Source organism: Saimiri boliviensis, chromosome 13 (assembly GCF_048565385.1).
Source record: "Saimiri boliviensis isolate mSaiBol1 chromosome 13, mSaiBol1.pri, whole genome shotgun sequence".
Lineage (NCBI taxonomy): Eukaryota > Metazoa > Chordata > Mammalia > Primates > Cebidae > Saimiri > Saimiri boliviensis.
In genome coordinates this window covers 51,339,115-51,358,297 of record NC_133461.1, presented here as the reverse complement: position 1 = coordinate 51,358,297, position 19,183 = coordinate 51,339,115, and the positions used below count along the sequence as shown (strand labels likewise).

Genomic DNA, 19,183 nt, shown 5'->3' with positions numbered 1-19,183 from the left:
CTGATGAAAAAGTGTGAAGAACAAGGAAAAGGGGGAATGAAATAGAAGCCCTTCTTGCTTAAGAGTCAAATAAGGTAATGAATCAGTTAGGTGCCATTATACTTTATTCTAAAATCTACAAAAATGATGCTCAATCCAACTCAGGTAAATAGCTTTCTTCATGTTGATGTCATTTTTTCTTCTGTCTTTGCTTTCTTCTTTTCATACGATATTGTAAAGTTATAGCTCCTTGCCTCTCCACATCTTTTCAAGTTTTAAATTTTAAAATCTTTTCTGAGCTGGACACAGTGGCTCACGCCTGCAATCCCAGTACTTTGGGAGGCCAAGCTAGGAGGTTCACATGAGTCCAGGAGTTTGAGGCCAGCCTGGGCAACATAGCAAGACCCTATCTCTAAAAAAAAGAAATTTTGTTTTTTAATTAGCCAAGTGTGGTACCACCTACCAACAGTCCCAGCTACTTGGGAGTTTGATATGGGAAGATACCTTGGGCCCAGAAGGCCAATGCTACAGTGAGCAATTATCATACCACTGTACTCCAACCTGGGCCACAAAGTGAGACCCTGTTTCAAAAAATACATAAATAAAACAAAATCATTTCTGGTTAGCAAGGATTTGGGAGACGTTATATTAATAGAAAGTGTTAGCCAGGACAAAGCATTGGTATATTTAAAATGAAAGTTGGCCAGATGTTGTGGCCCATGCCTGTAATCCCAACACTTTGGGAGGCTGAGACAGGAGGATCACTTCAGGCCAGGAGTTTGAGAACAGCTGGGACAACAAAACCAGATGACCAAAAAAATTATAATAACCTGGGTGTGGTAACACATACCTGTAGTCCCAGTTACTCAGGAGGCTGAGGTGAGAGAATCACTTAAGCCCAGAAGGTCAAAGCTACAGTGAGCTATAATCATGCCACTACTTTTCTACTGCACTCCAGCCTAGGCAACAGAGTGAGATCCCATCTCTAAAAAAAAAAGGGAAAACTAAAACCATGCCACCATTATGGATTATTTTGATAGTAACCAAATGAGCTACTGAAATGTTTGCTATGTTTTCAAATCTATAATTTTCATTTGATAATTTTTATTAAGGTATACTGGAGTAAACCCCAAACCTCTAAACTTTACTTAGTAACCATAAATTCATTCATACTGCAATGATATTAATAAATTATCTTTTATTTTTCAAGGCAAATGCAATAGGCCGAAGTGCTAAAACTGTTCGAGAATTTCTAGAGAAGAACTACACGGAAGATGCCATAGCAAGTGACAATGAAGCTATCAAGTTAGCAATAAAAGCTTTGCTAGAAGTAAGTGATCTATTAAAGGATATTCACAAAATCATGAGGTGTTTTTTTTTTTCTCATCCATTTTTGTCTATTAAACACAAAATTCACTGAAGTAATTCTAAGAGCGTACTTGTTCTACGTTAGGTTGTCCAGTCTGGTGGAAAAAACATCGAACTTGCTGTAATAAGAAGAAACCAAGCTTTGAAGGTAAGTCGTTAACCAAAGAGGAAAAAGTATCTGTAGCATAAAGTATTTTGACAAAAGTAAAAAGTTGTAGGCCCTCTAGGCTTTCGATATAATGTTATCCTTCATTAATGTCAAATAACCTCCACTCTTGCCTGATCGTCTGCCAGTTTTTTGTTTGTTTGTTTGTTTTTTTAAATAGAGACAGGGTTTCGCCATGTTGCCCAGGCTGGTCTCTGACTCCTAGACTCAAGTGATCAGCCCGACTTGGTCTCCCAAACAGATGTGAGCTACCACAATTGTCCTGTCTACCGATTTTTATGTATTTTCATTACTTTACATCTAAAAGTGCCTTGACCTTCTGTGAGACTTAAACTTTAATACCTAGCATGACAACCTTTCCATATTTCTTTGTGCCAAGTCTAATGTAATATGTATTACATTTGTCAGCCATTATTGGTTAAAACTGCTGGACTACAAAATAAAATACTTAGGATATTGTGATAGAGGACTCACTGGCTACAGAGCATTTGAAATGTAGTTCACTGTTGTTCATTAGATAGAACTGTACAGTGTAGTTTGCCAACTAGCTCTCTTTAGCTGAGACTGTACAAAAGCACTCAAGACATGGGAAACTATATTGAAATATACTTAAAGGATTGTTTTATTGCCAAACATGGCAGCGCATGCCTGTAATCACAGCTACTTGGGAGACTGAGGTGGGAGGATCACTTGAGGTCAGTTCAAGACCAGCCTTGGCAACAAAATGAGACCCCCCCATCTCTAAAAAAAATTAAAAATTAAATTTTAAGAAAAAGATTGTTGCTGGGCATGGTGGCTCATACCTGTAATCCCAGCACTTTGCGAGGCTGAGATAGACAGATCACTTGAGGTCAGAAGTTCAAGACCAGCCTCCCTAACATGGTAAAACCCTGTCTCTACTAAAAATACAAAAAAAATTAGCCAGATATGGTGGTGGATGCCTGTAACCCCAGCTGCTCAGGAGGCTGAGGCAGAAGAATCACTTGAACCTGGGATGTGGAAGTTGCAGGGAGCCGAGATCACAGCACTGATCTGGGCAGCAGAGCAAGACTCCATCTCAAAAAAATTTTTTTTAGCTGGGCGCGGTGGCTCACACCTGTAGTCCCAGCACTTTGGGAGGCTGAGGTGGGTGGATCACGAGGTCAAGAGATCAAGACCATCCTGGCCAACATGGTGAAACCCAGTCTCTACTAGAAATAAAATTAATAAAAAATTAGCTGGGCATGGTGGTGCATGCCTGTAATCCCAGCTACTCAGGAGGCTGAGGCAGCAGAATTGCCCGAACCCAGGAGGCGGAGGTTGCGGTGAGCCGAGATCGTGCCATTGCACTGCAGCCTGGGTAACAAGAGTGAAACTCCGTCTCAAAAAAAAAAAAATTTTTTTAAAAGAATGTTTTGGCTGGGCACCGTGGCCTGTAATCCCCAGCATTTTGGGAGGCCAACGCACGAGGATGACGAGGTCAGGAGATCAAGACCATTCTGGCTAACACGGTGAAACCCCATCTCTACTAAAAATACAAAAAAATTAAAAATTGGCCAGGTGTGGTGGTGCATGCCTGTAGTCCCAGCTACTCAGGAGGCTGAGGCAGGAGAATTGCTTGAACCCGGGAGGCAGAGGTTGCAGTGAGCCGAGATCACACCACTGCACCCCAGCCTGGGCGACAGAGCAAGACTCTGTCTCAAAAAAAAAAAAAAAAAGAATGTTTTACGTTTATCTTTTCTTTGGTTTTAAGGAAAATATTTCAAGGAGAAATAGTATTAAAATTAGTGCCATCTGGAGCAGTGGGGTTTCTTTTGTTTCTGTTTTTGTTTTTGTCATCATAGTTGCTTTGACATCAATTTCTTACCTTTTATTATTCAGCTAACAGATGGGATATGAGGATAAGACAGCAGCAAAGTTTCAATAAATAAGAGAAATGGAGACAGGATGGTGGAACGTGCCCCTGCAGAGCCCCACATAAATCATAGGGTGCTGAGCACAGAGTGTAGAAATGGATATTGTCCAGGTTGTCACTCCTGCCGCTAAGAGCCCAGGGACAGATACAGCAATACCATAGTGGCACAGAAACCACCGAGGCCAGAGTTTACCTGTTCTACTCCATAACATATCTATGCATATGCACATAGACACACACACACACACACACACACACACACACACACGCACGCAGAGTTATACACCCATTTTTCCTTATGAGTGGTATGCTTACTGATAGCAGTGTTATACTGTCTTCAATCGGATATTTCAGGATAGGTGTGTAAGCAATAGAGCACATGCTTTGGAGTTGTTAGGCTAAGATTAAGTTCCAGCAGATATATTTGTTGACAATAGGATCTTGAGCAAGTTGCTCTGATCTTCAGCTTTCAGTTTTCTTGCCTGTAAAATGAGTCTAACAATAACTTCATCAAAGGCCTGTTATGATAAGTAAATGAAACGGTGTGAGATAGTAGTATCCTTTATAGTAGGTGCTCATTAAATGGTACTATTAAAGGATAAGATACCATATGTCTGTTTACAGGCATACCTCATTTTTGCTGCTTAACTTCATTATGTGTTTCAGATAACTGGGTGTTTTAGAAATTGGGGGTTTCTGACAACCTGTGTTGAGCAAGTCTGTCAATGTCATTTGTCCAACAGCATGTGCTTACTTTGTATCTCTGTCACATTTTTGGTAATTCTCAGAATATTTTAGACTTTTTCATTATTATTGTATATGTAATATAGTAACAATGTAATTATTATATAATGGTGATCTGTCATCAGTGATCTTTGATATTACTGTGGTAATTGTTTTGGGATGCCATGCACTGCACCCATGTAAAACAGTGAGTGAACTTAATCAATAAATGTTTCGTGTGTTCTGACTGCTCCACTGACCAGCCATTTACCGATGTCTCTCCCTCTCCTCAGGCCTCCTATTGCCTGAGACATAACAATATTGAAAATAGGCCAGTTAATAACCTGATGAGGGCTTCTAAGTGTTCAAGGGAAAAGAAGAGTCTCATGTCTCTCACATGACTTTTAAATCAAAAACCTAGAAATTGTTAAGCTTAGTGTCGAAGGACAAGACAGGTACAAAGCTAGGCCCCTTGTGCAAGTTATTCAAATTGCGAATGTGAAGGATAAGTAAAGAAATTTTTTTTATTATACTTTAAGTTCTGGGATACATGTGCAGAACATGCAGGTTTGTTACATAGGTATACACGTGCCGTGGTGGTTTGCCGCACCCATCAACCTGTCTACAACCGTCTACATTAGATATCTCTCCTCATGCTATTCATCCCGTAGCCTCCCAACCCCCGACAGGCCCCAGTGGGTGATGTTCCCCTTCCTGTGTCCTCATTGTTCAGCTCTCACTCATGAATGAGAACATGCAGCACTGGGTTTTCTGTTCCTGTGTTAGTTTGCTGAGAATGATGGTTTCCAGCTTCATCCATTTCCCTGCAAAGGACCTGAACTCATCTTTTTTTATGGCTGCATAGTATTCCATGGTGTGTATGTGCCACATTTTCTTTATCCAGTCCATCATTGATGGGCATTTGGGTTGATTCCAAGTCTTTGCTATTCTGAATAGTGCTGCAATAAACATATGTGTACATGTGTCTCTATAGTAGAATGATTTATAAGCCTTTGGGTATATACTCAGTAATGGGATTGCTGGGTCAAATGGTATTTCTGGTTCTAGATCCTTGGGGAGTCACCACACTGTCTACCACAATGGTTGAACTAATTTATACTCCCATCAACAGTGTAAAAGTGTTCCTATTTCTCCACATCCTCTCCAGCATCTGTTGTTTCCTGATTTTTTAGTGATCACTATTCTAATTGGTGTGAGATGGTATCTCATTGTGGATTTGATTTGCATTTCTCTAATAACCAGTAATAATGAGCATTTTTTTCATAGTTTTGTTGTCTGCATAAATGTCTTCTTTTGAGAAGTATTGGTTCATATCCTTCGCCTGCTTTTTGATGGGATTATTTGTTTTTTTCTTGTAAATTTCTTTAAGTTCCTTCCAGATGTTAGCCCTTTGTCAGATGGATAGATCGCAAAAATTTTCTCCTATTCTGTAGATTATCTGTTCACTCTGCTGATAACTTCTTTTGCTGTGCAGAAGCTCTTTAATTTAATTAGATCCCATTTGTCAATTTTGGCTTTTGTTGCCATTGCTTTTGGTGTTTTAGTCATGAAGTCTTTACCCATGTCTATGTCCTGAAATGGTATTGCCTACATTTTCTTCTAGGGTTTTTATGGTTTAGGTATTACATTTAAAGTTTTTAATCCATCTTGAGTGAATTTTTGTACCAGATGTAAGGAAGAGGTCCAGTTTCACTTTTCTCCAAATGGCTAGCCAGTTTTCCCAACACCATTTATTAAATAGAGAATCCTTTCCCCGTTGCTTGTTTTTCTCAGGTTTGTCAAATATCAAATGGTTGTAAATATGTGGTGTTATTTCTGAGGCCTCTGTTCTATTCCATTGGTCTATATATCTGTTTTGGTACCAGTACCATGCTGTTTTGATTACTGTAGCCTAGTAGTATAGTGTGAAGTCCGGTAGCATGATGGAATGAGGGAATGTGTTCTCTTTCTGGGTCCATAAGGGGCGTAGTTTTAGGGCAAGAACATCCCAGCACCATATTTTCTCCCCCTCCCATCCATCTGCATCTGGGAAATATAGCGGTTTATGGTTGAATTTCACGGGTGCAGGAGGAAACTAAGAGTCAATCACTCCAGCAGAATTTTAAAGGAACTCCTTTCATTGGCTAGAGGAAGCTGGGGAAGTGGGAATTTCTCCCAGGATAAATTTCCCTCTTCCTTCACCCACACCAGATTTCCAGCTCTCTGGAATCCCCTCCCACGTAGTGGGAGCTCTCTTTCCCCTCTTGAATTTCCCCTCTGGGGTCTACTTCTACACAGTGTGGAAGCTGCTTTTCCTCTCCTAAACTCCATCTCTCTCTCTCAATTTCCTTCCACTCAGTGTGGAAGCTTCTTTCCTCTCCTGGATTCCATCTTTCTGGATTCTCTCACTCAGTGTGAGAGGAGCTTTCTTTCTCTGATTTTCCCCCTCTGGGAACCCTTGTCACTCAGTATGAGAGCTAGGTATTTCTCTCTCCCTATCCTTTTTATCTCTCTGCTTTAAATAAATCACTTTCTGGGCCAGGCGCGGGGGCATGGTGGCGCATGCCTGTAATCCCAGCTACTCAGGAGGCTGAGGCAGGAGAATTGCCTGAACCCAGGAGGCAGAGGTTGTGGTGAGCCAAGATTGTGCCATTGCACTCCAGCCTGGGTAACAAGAGCGAAACTCCATCTCAAAAAATAAATAAATAAATAAATAAATAAAAATAAATCACTTTCTACAAACACTTTTGAGTCTGCTTTTACTTTTATGAGCACACCGCACCATGATCTCCTCTCTCATTCTGGAGAGGGTGATAGACCAATAACCTGGAAAAACGTTCTCTCAGGGGAACTGAGGGTATTATATCTGAGCGAGTTGTTAGGAAAGAGCCACTCTCTGAAATCTGATTGTGAGTCCTTTATTGCTGGCAACCGAGAGTCAGCTCACGCTCAAAATCTTTCAGCCGTGAGGAATGGATTTGATTTCCTTTTATATGTTGCTCAGAGTAAGGGGGAAAAGCGGAATTTTACAGAAGCGGAATAAACAAGTTGGGGAGGAGGCTGGTGTCTAGGAGGCAGGAGGCTCCCATGATTGTTGATTAACTAAGGAGGGCATACACAAGTAGTTCCCATGATTGCTGGTTACCAAGCGAGGGCATTTGGTACTTTGCATACAATCTATCAAGGGGATATTCACGATAGCAAGTGGGCTTGTCAAGCAGGATATGGTTACAACGGTTATATGTTTCTATAGCTGTAAGTACAACGTGATCCAGCACAGGAACATGACCCAGATATGCACTCAAAGGAGAAATGGCGGGAGGGGTGAGGCGGAGGTTAAGCTGGAGTCTGTGTGACTCTCAGCAAAATGGAGTCTGTCTGGCTAACACAGGGTAGGTTAGCAGAAGGGCATCTCTGAACCCCAGTATAACAGTGCCTCCAGCTTTGTTCTTTTTGCTTAGGATTGTCTTGGCTATATGGGCTCTTTTTTTCTTCCATTTGAAATTTAAAGTAGTTTTTTCTAATTCTGTGAAGAAAGTCAATGGTAGCTTGATGGGGATAGCATTGAATCTATAAATTACTTTGGGCAGTATGGCCATTTTCACAATATTGATTCTTCCTGTCCAGGAGCATGGAATGTTTTTCCATTTGTTTGTGTCCTCATTTCCTTGAGCAGTGGTTTGTAGCTCTCCTTGAAGTGGTCCTTCACATCCCTTGTAAATTGTATTCCTAAGTATTTTATTCTCTTTGTAGCAATTGTGGATGGGAGTTCACTCAAGATTTAGCTCTCTGTTTCTGTGTTATTTGTGTATAGGAATGCTTGTGATTTTTGCACATTGATTTTGTATCCTGAGACTGCTGAAGTTGCTTAAGGAGATTTTGGGCTGAGACAGTGGGGTTTTCTAAATATGTAATCATATCATCTGCAAGCAGAGGCAAGTTGATTTCCTCTCTTTTTATCTGAATATTCTTTATTTCTTTTTCTTGCCTGATTGCCCTGGCCAGAACTTCCAATACTGTGTTGAATAGCAGTGGTGAGATAAGGCATCCTTCTCTGGTGACTTAAAGAAAATTAAAAGTGCTACTGAAAGTACATACGTAAATAATAAGAAAGTGAAATAGTCGAGCTGGGCACAGTGGCTCATGCCTGTAATTTCAACACTTTGGGAGGCCGAGATAGGCAGAGCAATTGAGGTCAGGAGTTCAAGACCAGCCTGGCCAACATGACGAAACCCCATCTCTACTAAAAAATGCAAAAATTAGCTGGGCATGGTGGCACGTGGTATAATCCCAGCTACTTGGGGGCCGAGGCAGGAGAATCACTTGAACCTGGGAGGCCGAGATTGCAGTGAACTGAGATGGCGCCACTGCACTCCAGCCTGGGTGACACAGTGAGACTTCATCTCAAAAAAAAAGAAACAAAGAAACTGAAACAGCCTTGTTACTGTTATGGAGGTTTTAGTGGTCTGGCTGGAAGATCAAACCAGCCACAACATTCCCCTAAACCAAAGCCAGAGCAAGGTCTTAACTCTCTTCAATTCTTTGAAGGCTTAGAGGGGTGGAGAAGCTGCAGAAGAAAAGTTCAGAGCTAACAGAGGTTGTGAACTCACTCTGAGGTTTAAGGAAAGAAGCCACTTTCATAACATAAAGGTGCAAGGTAAAGCAGCAAGTACTGATGGAGAAACTGCCACAAGTTATCCAGAAATCTATCTAAGACATTTATCTTCAGTGAAGGTGGTTATACTAAATTACAGATTTTCAGTGTAGATGAAACAGCTTTCTGCAGGAAGAAGATACCATCTAAAACTTTCATAGCTAGAGAGGAGAAGTCACCACACTGCCTGGCTTCAAGGGACAGACTGTCTCGGTAGGGGCTAATGCAGCTGGTGACTTTAAGTGGAAACCAGTGCTCATTTACAGTCCCGGAAATATTAGGGACGTTATGAATTATGCTGGTCAGGCATTGTGGTTTACACCCATAATCCCAACACTTTGAGAGGCTGAGGCAGGCGGACTGCTTGAGCTCAGGAGTTCAATACCAGCCTGGACAACATGGCCAAACCTCAACTCTACAAAAAATACAAAAATTAGGAGTGGTGGCTCATGCTTGTAGTCCCAGCTGCTCAGAAGGCTAAGGTGGGAGGATTACCTGAGCCCAGGATGTTGAAGTTGCAGTGAGCCGTGACCGTACCACTTCGCTCCAGCCTGGGTAATAGAGTGAGACTCTGTCTCAAAAAAAAAAAAAAGATAAAAAAGAATTATACAAAATCTATTCTACCTATGCTCTTATCAGTGGATGACAGCACATCTATTTACAGCATACTGAATATTTTAAGCCCACTATTGAGACCTAACACTAAAAAAAAAAAAAAAGAAGATTCCTTTCAAAATGTTACTGCTCATTGACAGTCCACCTAGTAACCCAGTTGCTCTGATGGACATGTACAAGGAAATTAATATTTTCATGCCTGCTAACACATCCTTTCTGCAGTGTGTGGCTCAAGCAATAATTTTGACTTTCAAGTCTTATTATTTAAGAAATATGGCCAGGCATGGTGGCTCACACCTATAATCTCAACACTTTGGAAGACTAAGGCAGAAGGATTGCTTGAGGCTAGGGGTTTGAGACCAGCCTGGGCAACACAGACTGTCTCTACCAACACTGGGTGGGCATGGTAGCTCAGCCTGTAATCCCAGCACTTTGGGAGGCCCAGGTGGGTGGATCACTTGAAGTCAGGAGTTCAAGACCAGCCTGGCTAACATGGTAAAACCCTATCCTACCACAAAATACAAAAACTAAGGCCGGGCGCCGGTGGCCCATGCCTGTAATCTCAGCACTTTGGGAGGCCAAGGCCGGTGGATCATGATGTCAGGAGTTCGATGCCAGCCTGGCCAATGTAGTGAAACCCCATCTCTACTAAAAATACAAAATCAGCTGGGAAATATGGCGGGTACCTATAATCCCAGCCACTCAGGAGACTGAGGCAGAAGAATCACTTGAACCTGGGAGGCAGAGGTTGCAGTGAGCCGAGATTGTGCCATTGCACTCCAGCCTGAACAACAAAGCGAGACTCCATCTCAAAAAAAAAAAAAAAAAAAAAAAAAAAAAATTAGCTGGATGTGGTGGGGGTAATCTGTAATCCCAGCTACTCAGGAGGCTGAGGCAAAAGAATCACTTGAATCTGGGAGGTGGAGTTTGCAGTAAGCCAAGATGGCGCCATCACACTCCAGCCTGGGCAACAGAGCAAGACCCTGTCTCAAACAAACAAAAACAGTCTGGGCGCAGTGGCTCATGCCTGTAATCCCACCACTTTGGGAGGTCAAGGCAGGTGGATTGCTTGAGGTCAGGAATTTAAGACCAGCCTGACCAACCTAGTGAAACCACATCTCTACTAAAAACATAAAAATGAGCCGGGCATGGTGGGCAGGCACCTGTAATCCCAGCTACTCAGGAGGCTAAGGCAGGAGAATTGCTTGAACTTGGGAAGTGGCGATTGCAGTGAGCTGAGATTGCACCATTACACCCCAGCCTTGGTGACAGAGCAAGACTGTTTCAAAAAAATAAATAAATAGGCCGGGCGCGGTGGCTCACGCCTGTAATCCCGGCACTTTAGGAGGCCGAGGCGGGCAGATCATGAGGTCAAGAGATCGAGACCATCCTGGCCAACATGGTGAAACCTGTCTCTACTAAAAATACAAAAATTAGCTGGGTGTGGTGGTGTGTGCCTGTAGTCCCAGCTACTCAGGTGGCTGAAGCAGGAGGATTGCTTGAATTCGGGGGGTGGAGGCTGCAGTGAGCTGAGATCATGTCACTGCACTCCAGCCTGGCAACAGAGCAAGACTCTGTCTCAAAAATATAAATAAATAAATAAATAAATAATTAAATTAAAAATATCAACATTAACAGGAATTTAGAATAAATTGATTCCAACCCTTCTGGATGACTTTCAGGAGTTCAAGACTTTAGCAGAGGAAGCCACCGCAGATATAGGACAAATAGCAAGAGAACTAAAATTAGAAGTGGAGCCTGAATATGCAACTGAATTGCTGCAATCTTGTGATAAAACAAACAGATGATGAGTTGCTTCTGCTTTTTTTTTTTTTTTTTTTTTTTTTTCTGAGATAGAGTCTCACTCTGTTGCCCAGGCTGCTGGAGTGCAGTGGAGCAATCTCAGCTCACTACAGCCTCCGCCTGCTGGGTTCAAGCAATTCTCCTGCCTCAGCCTCCCAAGTAGCTGGGATTACAGGTGCATGCTGCCACGCCCAGCTAATTTTTGTACTTTTAGTAGAGATGGGGTTTTGCCATGTTGGCCAGGATGGTCTTGGTCTTCTGATCTCATGATCGACCCGCCTTCGCCTCCAAAAGTGCTGGAATTGCAGGCATGAGCCACTGCGCCCAACCAGGTGAGTTTTTTTTTTTTTAAAGATGAGAAAAGAATGTGGTTTCTTGGATAAAATCTGCTGCTTATGATGCTGTAAACATTGTTGAAATAACAATAACAAATAATATTGCATAAACTCAGTGACAGGGTTTGAGAGGATTGCCTCTAGTTTTGAAAAGTTCAGCTGTGAGTAAAATGCTATCAAACCGCATTTCATGCTACAGAGAAATCTTTTGTGAAAGGAAGAATCTATAGATGTGGCAAACTTGATTGTTGTCTTATTTTAAGAAATTGCCACAGCCACTTCAACCTTCAGCAACCACTACCCTGATGAGTTAGCACCATCATCATCAAGACAAGACCCCACCAGCAAAAAAATTAGTACTTGCTGGAGGCTTACATGATCATTAGCATTTTTAGCAATAAAATGTTTTTAAATTAAGATATGTTGTTTTTTTAGACATAGCGTAATTGTATACTTAATAGTCTACAATATAGTGTAAACATAACTTTAATATACACTGGGAAACCAAACATTCATGTGACTCAATATTTGCCTTACTTCTGTGGTCTTGAACCAAACCCGCAATTTTTCTAAGGTGTGACTATATGTGTATTCATAAACATAGAAAGAATATCAATGTGTAGTCCATTTTTTATAATTTATTCTGGCTTAAAGCAGCTGCTGTGTCTTTTTACCTTAGATGAAAAATTTGCAAAGAATGTAAAGGATGTTATGTAAAGCTTGTCATTTTCTACAACTATAAACAAAAAATTTACCTTTCACTGTAATCTTAGGCCACCAAAATATGAAGAGAAGTGAGTTTGTCAGTAATAATATTAAGCTTTCTCCTTTCTCTGTTCCTTCTCACCTGATTTTTGAAGATCTATTAGAAGTTGTTTTTGGTGGGCGTGGTGGCAAGTGCCTATAATCCCAGCTACTCAGGAGGCTGAGGCAAGACAATTGCTTGAGCTCAGGAGGCAGAGGTTGCAGTGAGCTGAGATCCAACCACTGCACTCCAGCCTAGGCGACAGAGCTAGACCCTGCTTCAGAAAAGAAAAGAAAGAAAGAAAGAAAGAAGGCTAGGCTCAGTGGCTTACACCTGTAATACCCACATTTTGGAAGACTGAGGCAGGAGGGTAAGTCCTTACTTATTAATAGTGACATTGAATGTAAGCGGACTAAACTCTCCAATCAAAAGATAAAGAATGATTGAATGGATTTTAAAAAAGACCCAATGATCTGTTGGCTACAAGAAACATATTTCACCTATAAATACAACCATAGAATGAAAATAAAGAGATGGAAAAAGATATTTTATGCTAATGGAAACCAGAAAAGAACCAGAGTCACTATACTTATATTATACAAAATAGATTTCAATACGAAAACTATAAGAAGGACAAAGAAGGTCACTATATATTGATAAAGGGGTCAGTGCAGCAAGAGGATATAACAATTTTAAATATATATTTTAAATATATATTCACCCAACACTGTAGCACCTATATATAAAATGTAAATATTATTAGAGCTAAAAAAAAAAAAAAACAGATTCCAACACAATAATAGCTAGAGGCTTAAACACCCCATTTTCAGCATTGGACAGATCTTCCAGACAGAAAATCAGCAAAGAAACATTAGACTTAATCTGTACTGTAGAGCAAATGTATCTAATATTTACAGAACATTTCATCCAACAGCTGCAGAATATACATTCTTCTCCCCAGCACATAGATCATTTTCAAGGATAGGCCATACATTAGGTCACAAAGTAAGCCTTACAACATTCAAGCATTGCCAGGCACAGTGGCTCACACCTGTAATCCCAGCACTTTGGGAGGCTAAGTTAGGCGGATCACGAGGTCAGGGGATTGAGACCATCCTGGCTAACATGGTGAAACCCCGTCTCTACTAAAAATACAAAAATTAGCCAGGCATGGTGATACACACCTGTAGTCCGAGCTACTTGGAAGGCTGAGGCAGGAGAATCCCTTGAACCCAGGAGGCAAAGGTTGCAGTGAGCCAAGATCAGGTCACTGCACTCCAGCCTGGGTGATAGAGTGAGACTCAGTCTAAAAAAATTTTTTTAAAAATTAAAAAAATTAAGCATCTTCTCTGACCACAGTGAAAAAAACCCCAAAAATCAATAACTAGAGGAATTTTGGAAACTATGCAGATTCATGGAAATTAAACAATATGCTCCTGAATGATCAGTGGGTCAATGAAGAAATTCAGAAGGAAATTGAAAATGTTCTTGAAACAAATTATTATGAAAACAACATATCAAAACATGTGGAATACAGTGAAAGCAGTACTAAGAAGGAAGTTTATAGCTCTAAATGCCTGCATCAAAAAAGAAAGGACATCAAAAAAATGAAAAGGTGTTCCATGTTCATGGGTTGGAAGAATCATTTTTAAAATATCTATACTACCCAAAGTAATCTATAGATTTAATGTAATCCCTACCAAAATGTCAATGATATTCTTCACAGAAATAGAAAAAGAATCACAAAATGTATATGGAACTACAAAAGACCCATAAGAGCCAAAGCTATACCAAGCAAAAAGAACAAAACTGGAGGAATCATATTGCCTGACTTCAATTATACTACAGAGCTATAGTTACCAAAACAGCATGATATTGGCATAAAGACAGACACATAGTTTAATTAAACAAAATAGAGATACCAGAAACAAATCCACATATCTATAGTGAACTCATTTTTGATAGAGGGACTAAGAACATACACTGGGAAAAAGTCTCTTCAATAAAGGATACTGGGAAAACTGGATAGCTCTATGCAGAAGAATGAAACTAGACCCCTATCTCTCACTATATACGAAAATCAAATAAGAATGGATTAAAGACTTACGCCTGTGACCTCAATTTATAAAACCACTATAAGAAAGCATTGGAGAAAATCCCCAGGACATTGGTCTGCACAAAGAATTATTTGGTAATATCCTACAAACACAGACAAACAAAGCAAAAATGGACAAAGAGGATCATATCAAGTTAAAGAGCTTCTGCACAGCAAAGGAAACAGTCAACAAAGTGAGATGACAGTCCACAGAATGGGAGAAAATATTTGCAAATTTACCCTTCTGACAAGGGTTTGATAACCAGAATGTATAAGGAGCTCAAACAACTCTGTAAGAGAAAATGCAACAATCTGATCAAAAAATAGGTAAAGGATATGAATAGACTTTTCTCTAAAGGAGGCATACACATGGGAAACAGGCATATGAAAAGGTGCTTGTGCTAAGCTCACACTTCTAATCCCAGCACTTTGGGAGGCCAAGGTGGGAGGATTGTTTGAGCCTAAGAGTTTCAGACCAGCCTGGACAAGACAATGAGACCTTGTCTCTACAAATATAATCATTAAAAAATTAGCCTGGTGTGGTGGCATGCTCCTGTGGTCCCAGCTACTTGGGAAACTGAGTTGGGGGGATCACTTGAACCTGGGAGGTCAAGGCTGCAGTAAGCCATGATCATGCCACTGTATTCCATCCTGGGCAACACAGCAAGACCCCATCTCAAAAAAGAAAAAAAAAAAAAAAAAACAGAGGTGACCAGCATCATTGATCATCAGAGAAATGCAAATCAAAACTACAATAAAATATCACCTTATGCCAGTTCAAATGGTTTATATCTAATAGACAAGCTACAACAAATGCTGGCAAGGATGTGGAGAAAGGGAACCCTCATACACTGTTGGTGGGAATGTAAATTAGTATAACCACCATGGAGAATAGTTTGAAGATTCCTCAAAAAACATAAAATAAAATTACCATATGGTCCAGCAGTCACTCTACTGGGTATATACTCAAAAGAAAGGAAATCAGTATATTGAAGAGATATCTGCACTCTCAAGTTTACTGCAGAACTGTCCACAATAGCCAAGATTTGGAAGCAACCTTAGGGTCCATCAACAGATGAATGGATAAAAACAATGTGGTACTTATACACAATGAAGTACTGTTCTGCCACATGAAGAATGAGATCCGGTCATTTGCAATAACATGGATGGAACTGGAGATCATTATGTTAAGTGAAATAAGCCAGGCACAGAAAGACAAACATTGTATGTTCTCACTCATTTCTGGAAGCTGAAAATCAAAACAATTGAACTCATGGAGATAGAGAGTAGAAGGATGGTTACCAGAGGCTGGGAAAGCATAGTGGGGGGCAGGGGCAGGTGGGGATGGTTAATAGGTACAAAAAAAATAGAATAAATAAGACTACTATTTGATAGCACGACAGGGTAACTGTAGTCAGTAACAATTTAATTGTGCATTTTAAGATAACTAAAAGTATAATTGGATTGTTTGTAACACAAAGGATAAATGCTTGAGGGGATGGGTACTTTATTCTCCAAGCTGTGGTTAGTATGCATCACATGGCTATATCAAAACATCAAATGTACCCCATAAATATATATATATACCTACTATGTACTCACAAATATTAAAAATAATTTTTTGAAAAGGCTTCTTCAGGCTGGGTGCAGTGGCTCATGCCCTTAATCCCAGCACTTTGCAGGGCTGAGGTGGGCAAATTGGTTGAGCCCAGGAGTTTGAGACCAGCCTGGGCAACATGGTGAAACGCTGTCTCTACAAAAAAATACAAAAGTTAGCTGGGTGTGGTGGTGCACACCTGTAGCCCCAGCAATTCCAGTGGCTGAGGCTATAGGATCACTTGAGCTCTGGAGGCAGAGGTTGCAGTGAGTTGTGATCATGCCACTGTACTCAGCTCTGGGCGGCAGAGCAAGACCCTATCTCAAAAAGGAAAAATAAAAATGCTTTTTCAAAGCAGGAAATTATTTCTTCCCCAAGTAATATCACATCACTTTATTCAGGTTTTAATTGTAATGGTCCGTTTATGTATCAGGTTTTTTCCACTAAACTGTGGACTCCTTAATACCAGGTAAGAATTATATTCTTGTACTTTAATTTCAGAGCCCATGGAACTCCCAGTAATTGCTTGATGGGTAAATGCATTTGATAAAATGTCCAAATAATATATTTTATGTAGATTATTGACAAATACAGATTTTCTGACACATATCTCTATACGTGAGATGGAAAGAGGTCTGGAGTTGAAATAAGAATCAGAGACCTAATCTTGAATCTTTTAATCTTTGGCCAAATATAATTTAGATTCGTGAATCTAAATATTCTTATATGTAAATTGCTAAAATCCTTTACATCTCTAACATCTTTGAAAATTTGGCTTACCATAAAGTTGATTATTCATTTATCAGTTTAATAGGTACCTCTTTGTTATTAAGATCGTTGCCTTTAGATCTTATTAACTTCACTGAAGTTAATCATTGCTGTCTTGGCCAGGCACACTGGCTCAGGCCTGTAACCCCAGTACTTTTGGAGACTGAGGTGGGCATATCACTTGAAGTCAGTAGTTTGAGACCAGCCTGGCAAACATGATGAAACCTTGTTTGTACTGAAAATGCAAATGTCTCTACTAAATATACAAAAATTAGCCAGGCGTGGTGGCACATGTCTGTAGTCCCAGCTACTCGGGAGACTAAAGTGAGAATAGCTTGAACCCAGCAGGCAGAGGTTGCAATAACATCACTGTCTGGGCGACAGGGTGAGACCCTGTCTGAAAAAAGAAAAAAGAAAAAGAAATGGCAGCCTGATCTTGAACTCCTGACCTCAAGTGATCTGGCTGCCTTGGCTTCCCAAAGTTCTGGGGTTACAGGCGTGAGCCACCGCGCCCGGCCTATAATTGCTGCCTTTTAGCAGAAAGCGTGTAACCTTGGATCTACCTTGTGAACAGTACAACAGGAAATCAAACTACACTGCAAATTCTTAGAAAAAAAATGTTTTTTGCTTTCTACTTAGACATAAAGCAGTGTAAATCATCTTTTCCTACCTCATTTGGCTATTCTATAAACTGATCAAATCATTAAACCCTATCAGAGGATCATGCAGTAGGGTGCAGTTGGTGGAGTTAAATAATGAGTCTTTGCTCATGAATAGAATTAAGCCTTGAATTAAAACGTTTTTGGAGTTATATGCACATATAGGATATATAATGAATGCAATATCACCTCTACCCCACTCTCTTTTTTTAGCACAATGGTAGTAGAAGTTTCAGAGATCTGGTTTTGTCCATAATTGTTATTGTTCTTAGACCTTTTGAAATGCTTCATTGTATATTTGAAGTTCTAAAATATAGTTACACATAGAAAATATAAATTTATTAAATATTGGATTTCTTCTTATTGTAAATATTCAGATATTATTTGTATAATTGACATTTGATCTTTAAATTTTTTTCTCTCTTCAGATGTTTAGTGCAAAAGAAGTTGAATTACATGTAACTGAAATAGAAAAGGAAAAGGAAGAAGCAGAGAAGAAAAAGTCCAAGAAATCTGTCTAATTCTTAGGATGACCACTGGGAGCTCTTAATGTTTTGTTTTATTGGACTGCCTGAAGGTGTTTAGTGAAGTTTTAGAGGAAGCAGTTACTTTGCAGCCTTACATGTAGTACTTGTGTGCTGTTTTGAGAATGCCAGATTTGTGGCTGTCTTCATTCTATTAAGTCAAACATAGGTTCATGTAAAGATTTTCTTTGAAAGGGGATTTCAGTAATTGTTGAGAGCAGTCATAATTCCACATAATCTGAGACTCGACTCTATAATTTTTCCAGTGTCTTAATATATGCAAATATACTTTTAAAAAATGTAATAAAAAATTAATAATTTGGTGATGTTCGAGTATTGGTTGTCAGTTAAGGACATAGCTATTCCAAATAAACTAAATATAATACTGAGTTGCATTTCTCAATGAATAACAAAAGCATCCTTATACTGATGAATTCTTAAAATTTTGTTAGAGCCTTCTTCATTTTATAATATTTTGTTATTTTTATTTTACCTTTTTCATTTTATGAGTTGCAATATATTGTTTTGTTCATGGAACAAATATGAAAGACCCAATTCAAACAAGCAATTAAAGTATGGGAAGAGCTTCTAAGGGCATCTTAACAGGATGCTGTATGAAAATAGGAAATAATACATATAATTTTTAGTTTTGATTTTTATTTTATCTCAAGTATGTCTAGTGTGTTCAGTGTTTTACATGTTCCATGAAATAACTTTATGATTGGTATTATGGTATGCTTATTAGGAGGAAGAAGAAAAATATAAAAAGTGATGTCTGTCCACAGAGAGGATTTAATCCAAATGGTCCACAAAAGAAATGTGCTTAATGCCTGTAGTGAGTTTATATTTTTGAAGATAAAGACTATTACGAGGCATGAAAACTAAAGCCAATATACCTTATTATTTTAGAGCTTTGTGTCTTTTTTAATATTCTTTCTGTTGTTTTAATTAATTATTTATTTCAGAGATGGGTTCTCACTATGTGTTACCCAGGCTGGTCCCAAACTCCTGGCTTCAAGCAGTCCTCCCACCTCCACCATCCAAAGTGCTGAGATTATAGGCTGAGCCACTGCACTTGGTCCTAATGTTCTTTTTTGAAAATGAGGAGAGAGGTTGAGTTTTTGCAGAGGAATGAAAATCTAAGGGTAAGGCTGGGTGTGGTAGCTCATGCCTGTAATCCTAGTACTTCGGGAGGCTGAGGTGGATGGATCACTTGAGGCCAGGAGTTCGGGACCAGTCTGGCTAACATGGCGAAACC

At 39.8% G+C, this 19,183-nt stretch overlaps 1 protein-coding gene across 1 annotated transcript in view; it reads left to right on the top strand.

The window, feature by feature from the left end:
• Positions 1-18,203, top strand: part of PSMA8 (proteasome 20S subunit alpha 8) — a 58,311-nt gene extending 40,108 nt beyond the window's left edge. The window contains exons 5-7 of the mRNA XM_003924767.4: positions 1,190-1,309; positions 1,433-1,495; positions 17,830-18,203. Coding sequence (XP_003924816.1) covers positions 1,190-1,309; positions 1,433-1,495; positions 17,830-17,922 — 276 coding nt within the window. The 3' untranslated portion in view covers positions 17,923-18,203. The remainder of the gene's footprint in view (positions 1-1,189; positions 1,310-1,432; positions 1,496-17,829) is intronic.
• The last annotated feature ends 980 nt before the right edge of the window (positions 18,204-19,183 follow it).